At 36.4% G+C, this 6,962-nt stretch overlaps 1 protein-coding gene across 1 annotated transcript in view; it reads left to right on the top strand.

The window, feature by feature from the left end:
- The window catches only part of BRCA1 (BRCA1, DNA repair associated), a 26,875-nt gene extending 21,184 nt beyond the window's left edge, over positions 1–5,691 (top strand). Inside the window, exons 18-23 of the mRNA XM_019473014.1 lie at positions 429–469; positions 1,815–1,898; positions 2,347–2,401; positions 3,607–3,680; positions 4,205–4,265; positions 5,333–5,691. Of these exons, the coding sequence (XP_019328559.1) occupies positions 429–469; positions 1,815–1,898; positions 2,347–2,401; positions 3,607–3,680; positions 4,205–4,265; positions 5,333–5,436 (419 nt within the window). The 3' untranslated portion in view covers positions 5,437–5,691. The remainder of the gene's footprint in view (positions 1–428; positions 470–1,814; positions 1,899–2,346; positions 2,402–3,606; positions 3,681–4,204; positions 4,266–5,332) is intronic.
- Positions 5,692–6,962: the final 1,271 nt, after the last annotated feature.

Raw genomic sequence — 6,962 nt, 5'->3', positions numbered from 1 at the left:
AAAAAAAAAATGCATCTCTTCATGTCTTGGCATCTGATGTTTTGCAGAGTTTCTTCTAAATACTTTAAAATAAATAAAAAAACAAACAAACAAAACAAAACCAAACAAACAGCAACATCAAGCTTCTTTCTCTTCTGAATACTTTTCCTGCTTTCAAATAACCACATTGGATTGCTCGCTACCCTGACAAAAGCCTTTCCTCCCTCTTAATTTAAATCTTTGAGATGCATGGCATCAGTTAGTGCAAAATTACTATTATTTATAAAAGGTAAAAAAATTATTTAAGTTCTTTCAGGCATCATACAGTATTCAGTTTCCCTTAGTACAAATACCTTCTGTTTAATATAGCAATGAAGTTAGACTATTGGCAGTGGAAGGACAATTTTGCTGGATAAAATGACTTGTCCTGTTCTGATCTTTTTATTTAGGGGTAATTCAGTCTTTTAAAGAAGGAAGGATACTGGATGAGGTAGGTCTTTTATCTTAAGACTGAAATGTCAAATGTGTAAGCAATGCTGTTACATTGATAGACCTATTAGTAGCCTCAGATACTGTCTAAACATTTAATATATGGAAATTTGGCTCTGAAAACTGGGATTCTAGTCTTACCAAATGCTAGGACCGAAAGCCACGCTTAAGCTATATGTATTCATTGTTATTGAAGACATAATGGGTCCCTGTTATTTTTTTGGAACAGATTATAGGCACTTTTTTTTATAAGTGTTCCTACTGATGTTGATGGATTACAGCATAGAGGAAAAGATCTGTTGTCTGCTTAAGGAAATAATGTCAGAACATAGCTATATACATAGTTTTGTTTTGTTTTTATACTTTAGAAACTCGTTCCAGCATTTATTACCTTTCCTAGTAGAAATGGCTTATTTGATACGATCCTGATTTAGGTGGATTTTTGTATTCCCAGGTAGTACTTGGATTTTCATTCTCTAGTACAGATTTCTGGATAATGTCATGTTAGTGACACAGTACGGATTTCATATATCTAATGAGCAGAAATGCCCACTTTCTGGTGTGAAATCCATATGCCCTTTTGTCAAGCCAAGGGTGAAGAAGAAAAATCTTAGTCCCAAAAAGGCCCTAGGAAGGGTTATTAAAGGCCCTCCTGTGCTTGGGGTGAAAGGGGGAAGTTGCTACAGAACTTACTGGGAATGCTAGAATATGGGACAGCTGTTAACATTGTCACACACTCTCACATTGCTTTAAGCAAGGAGAAGAGCCTCCAATTACAATGAAAACCAATTTTTTTTTTTTTTCAAGTAAACTGGAAATAATGCAGCTGCTCTTCATAATCTAGTAGCAGGTTAGACTGCATGGAAGTTTTGGAGAAGTTTCAAGAAAGTATTGGAGAAGTGGGAGTTTGAGTCAGATGTAGGCCTGAAATTATCAAATGCAGCACTGTATTTGTTATTAATCTATATACTAAGTGAATGCCTTGAAATAAAATAGATGTTGAAGATCTAGAGGTTATGTACTGATGTCTCATTTGATAGAAATTAATTTTTACTGATGGAAGTTAATTATAGTCTTGGAGTGTGCCCCTTTTACACAGTTTGCTAGACTACTATACGGTTTGACTATAATTTGTTTCTTTAAAAATTGTCTGATGCTGCAGGGGTTTCATTACTGCTCTCCATCATTTTTCTTCAAAAGCCTTTTAATTAATTTTCTGCACACACCTAATTGTAAGGTTTCCAGTTCTGAAATCTGACAACTTCTTCCTGTTCTGATCCAGAATTCTGACCAGCAAAGTGTTCTCGGTCTCTAATTTCTGATTGCTTGTTTATGGTATGTTCCAGGAGAACTTTGAAGTTAGAGGAGATGTAATCAACGGAAGAAACCACCAAGGTCCTAAGAGGGCTAGACAGTCTCTGACTGAAAAGGTATGAGCACATCAGGGAGGAAAATCCTGTCCTGCTGTGACTGTTTCAGATATGTGGCTATGCTAGCTGAATATCTGGAATGTCTTCCAATTTCTCTGCTGTTCTGTATATACAGAGTTGTACAAATTAAGCATTTTTATACATGAAAGGTGAGCTCTGTCAGCAGCAGTGCAGATATGCTCTGTCAGCAGCAGTGCAGATATGCTCAAGTGACTCACTACGCTTAGAGTGAATGCTGTCTTTTTATAACATCAGTATAGGATAGCACAGGGTTGGGGGTTTTTGATGATGATGTTCTGTTTTGTAGGTTACGAAGAGCTTCAGATATACTTTGTGAAACAGCGATAGCTTGTTAACCAGTCCTAGAAGTGCAGTGAAACCAGCATATTAAGTATTGTCCTTTAAAGATGCCATATGTACTCTGTTAACATGTTCCTTGTTTTTTCAGATCTTTAAAGACTTTGAGATCTGTTGCTATGGACCTTTCACTGATATGACTACAGGTGTGTCATTTTAGTGCAATTAAATGAACTCTAGGATAAAAAAATATTTGGAGGGGGATTGTGTGCATTCATCAGAGTTTTACATTTGACCTCTCCTTCGATACTCTTGTACCTCTTTTACTCTGAAAGTTTCAAAATACCTACATGAGGTATAGTGTAGGTAAAGAACTTTCTCCAGTTCTATCTCCAGATAGAATGGAAATGGTGTTCTCTGCTATTTGGACGTCCTCAGAGAACTGCTCTGGCAATTTTGCTGCATTTCCAAACAAGCCTTTTATCTAGTTTATCTCTGATTCTCTAGCAATGAAGGAAAAGCAGTAATATCATGCTGTCTGGTAATTGGTTTAGATGCTGTTGAACACTTGTATTTGAGCATTTTTTTCTTCTGTCTTAGTAAACAGTTCCTAAGTATTGTTTTTCTAGCAGTTGACACATCCTCAGTGTAATCTTCTCTCTAGCAGCAGATGTTAAAAGTGAAACAGACAACAAAGCCAGGAGTTTATATATAAAGAAAAAGCTGGGCAGGATAGCTTCTTTTTGTTAGTTTAAAATTAAATAAAGTATTGTAGATGTTTTCAAAATTTAAGCTAGAATTTTTCTATTTAAAATATTTGTACCTCTCTTCCCATTTTTGTAGCTTATTCAGCAGGTACTTTCTGACTTGTCCAATATAACTTCATTTTTGACTGGAGAAATATCCTCACATCTCTTGACATTTACAATCATTACTACAGAGGATGCAGTGCTTTCACCTGCTGCAGTGATCATCAATTATGGCTCTTATACTTGAGAGACTTACTTATCTTCACTATCAATTCAACAAATTGGTGGAAATTAAATACTTTGGCTACTTTTGTTAATGAGATAATCACAGTTCCAAATTCTGATTTTTAATTTTAATTTCATGTCTTATATCCTTATGATAAGAGGAAATAAATTGTTAGTGACTTTCTCTTTAAGTTTTGGGCATGTGGTGTTTTGCTTTTTCAGGGTTTTTTGTTTTGTTTAGTCCTGACTAGAGGGTGAGTTGATGTTCCTCAGCAGGCTAGAAAGTGAAAGGACTTATTCTCTACTAAGGCTTTTACATTTCTTTCAAATGGTGATAGTTTATATCTTGGAACAAACACATGAGGGCTTAGGGAATAGTATCAGTTTCAACATGATAAAAACATCGAAGTAATAGACTGTTTATCTGATATCTTCAGAACATCTAGAATGGATGGTGGAGCTTTGTGGTGCCTCTGTAGTGAAGCAACTTCATCTGTTCACACACAAGACAGTAAGTATTAATGAATGTTACACTTAACACAGTGAACGGTCTATAGTTATGTAATACACAACATGTTGAAAGATTACATGGGCTTGTCAAAGACTAACATACCTGTATGCACCAGAGAGAACTGTCTGCGCAGTAATGATGCCAAACTGGCATGGCAACAGTTCTTGTGTTCTAGGCCCTGGCCACTCTCTATTAGAAGACAGGCTAACTTGTAGTGGAAAAGTGATCAGAGTACTCTATGTAGGCCAGATAGCTAATCTCTCTTGAAATCAGCACTGAGCCTCACTTCCCAGCACAAAAAGCCTTTAGTGCCTTAACTTAGTCACAGCATTCCTGGAGAGAGATCACAGAAAAATCTTAGAACTAATGTCTTTCTCTCTCTATTACCACTTCTTAAAGTCCTCTCTGAAGTGATGCACTGAAGCAGAGTTAGCCCAGTTATCACTCTCTGCAGTAGGTGTGAGAGTGATTTAATGACAGACAGATAACAGTAACATTTTTATTTTCTTATCTTGAAATCCTAGAATTCTACTGCTGTCGTGGTTGTGCAGCCAGATGCGTGGATGGAAAACATGGATTATAAAGGTAAAATGACTCACTGTCATGGACTGTTTTATGATACACACTGAATGTCTTTATCACCTCAGTCCTTTTAATAGTTAAATATCAGAGAGGTTTGTAGAGGAATCAAAGTAAAATCCTACTGCATCTAGAGATGAAGGTATGTCTTGGAAGAAAAATCTGAAAGGACAAGGTATATTATCTCAAGAATCAGCAATAGAGTCTTAAAAGATAGTCTGGCAGGCAAATCCTATTCTTGGCTCAGTTGCCCTGCATATCATCAGCTTTACGGAAACTTTTCTGATTGGAGATGGTTTCCAAAAGGTGGGGAAGCATGCCCCATGGAGGACTAGTAAGATCTAGGAGAAAGCTTCAGATGAGACAAGATTCTCTTGGTCTGGAAAGAATATCTAGCTACGAAGTGTTAACTGATATAGCTTTGCCTTTTTTTTCTTTTTTTTATCAAAATGCTCCAGAGAAACCATGAGACTTTGAAAGTGCAAGTGTTCCAGACTAACTTACTTTTAAATGAGAGTGGGAGTTATGGGATGAATGGGAGCTAGTTAGGCTACAGTGGAGTTCAACAAAAAAATTGAGCAGGAGGATGATGTAAAAACAACAGCTGTTTCCATGGCACTGGGAAAATGAGAAAATAAAGAAAAAGATCCTGAAACAGTGAAGAACAGTCTGGGAGCACTTCAGTAATTTTCTGTTGCTTCTCTCTTAATGAGACTCATTGCTTGTCACATACTCAGTATGTCTGAGCAGACAGGAACTGAGGCTCTGTCACCGAGGTCTTAAATTAAAAGATAACAAGGACTGCACTCTTTGCTTTTAGTGTTTATTCCATGGTGTTCAAAACTTCCTGCCTGACCATTTGCCAGACAGCTATTCTTTTTGGAGCTGCAATATTACCTGCATTGTTAAAAGGAGTAGTAGTGCCACATCACTGTTTTTAGACTCTTGTTTTTTTATCAAGGCCTTTAAAATGTTAAAGCAAATAGCTTAATCTGAAAGACATCAGTAAGCTCACCTTAGGCTTGCTCTGACTCATTGATAATAGCTTTATCGTTTGTGTCTTTGTCTTACAGCAATCCAGCAAAAGAACAATGTTGCCATGGTGACTCGAGAGTGGGTATTAGACAGTGTTGCTTGCTATGAGTGCCAGGAGTTCGATGCTTACCTTGTGTCCTAAGGGTGATCTGCAGTTCTTTTTCCCTTGCTCAGAAATTCTCATCAGTGCTGATATTTTGGTAATTATTTTAAGGACTGGGAATTTTTAAGTCACTTATGCAGAGGTTATGTGCATGTAGTGTTCTTGTTCAGAGTAAAATAACTACATTTTTATTAACAATAAAGTTACTTAAACAACATTGCCATATAAAGATGGAATTACCTGCTATTCTTTAACATTTCTAATTTCAAAATAGTCCATTAAAATTAATGTAAAACAAATTTTAAAAGTTAGAAAATTTAGAACACGGCCTCCTTGGAGAAATGGTGATGTATTATTTACCATTGCAGCCAGTTCCTGTTTATATACTTGAGGACATTTTGGAGGCAGTAATTTACAAGAGTAATTGGGCTCAGGGCTTGAATTAAAACATACTTGCACTCCCGAGTAACCTCCATATTTTCATTTTGCATAAATACATACCCTAAATAAGGGTGTATACCAATACAATGGAATATTATTTTGTGATTACTAATGCATCAGCCTTATCTTAGGCCATGGATTACAGTTGTGTTGAAAACTATACAAACAGCTTTCCTGTTGTATATAAAAGTGCCAACTTGTCCTAACCAGGAAAATCATCCACAAGTACCGCCCCTGAAAAGCCAATACTTGATTCTCAATGTAAATCAATCCTTAAAACCACAAGCCTATACCAGTGTTGTGTCAGTCTTATTTCTGAGAAGTGTAAGTGGCACCTATGAAGAGATAATAAACAGATGCACTTTAGTATCCCAGTGACCTATAATAAGCCCTATAAGAATCTGCTTCTAATAGTCCCTGCCTGCAAAATGAGACTGCAAAGAAAATAAATTGCTTTTTATGGAAGAAAATGTTGCTTCTTTCTGTTGCCAAGCAATTCAACTTCATAAATAATTTTGTACTTTCAGAGCGGAAAGAGAACCTGTTTTCATAAAGTTGTTTTAAAAAAAAAAAATGTAGCTAAGTTCAGAGAATTGTTTGGTGCTCAGATGCTGCTAGGTTGTCTTGGAAAGTTATAGAAAGTATGTTTATAAATATTGGAATGCTCAAAGGAAATAAAATTATTTTGGCAAGTATTTTACTTAATTGTTTAGCTCTTCTGTGAAACAGTCACTCAGTCTCTGCATTGAGGCATATATGAAAAAAAGTATCTGAAGCCCAGCCTCCTGGAATGGGGGAAGGGAGTGGAGACTTGGAGGAGGTCAAAAATGTAAATTAGAATCTCAGAGCTGGAATCAGAATTGTAATTTCCATCAACCTGAGGAGCAAACGTGTTACCAAGTGTCTTGCAGTTGCCAAGTGGAAGCAAATGTAGTCTAACTAGGCATTGCTACTGGTTGTGGAAGTGCTGAAGCATTTGCTCAGTTGACATACATTACTGTTTTCTTCTATGTGACAATATTTCATAACTATCGAGGCTGTTCAACACATCCTCACTTTCAGACTGTGCTCCTCTTATCTCTAGAGCCCACATTGTTTGGTTTTTTTTTTATAATCTACATTTC

Source organism: Aptenodytes forsteri, unplaced genomic scaffold (genome assembly GCF_000699145.1).
Source record: "Aptenodytes forsteri isolate BGI_AS27 unplaced genomic scaffold, ASM69914v1 Scaffold492, whole genome shotgun sequence".
Taxonomy (NCBI): domain Eukaryota; kingdom Metazoa; phylum Chordata; class Aves; order Sphenisciformes; family Spheniscidae; genus Aptenodytes; species Aptenodytes forsteri.
The sequence above is the reverse complement of the archived record's forward strand: the minus strand, read 5'-3'. Positions and strand labels throughout refer to the sequence as shown.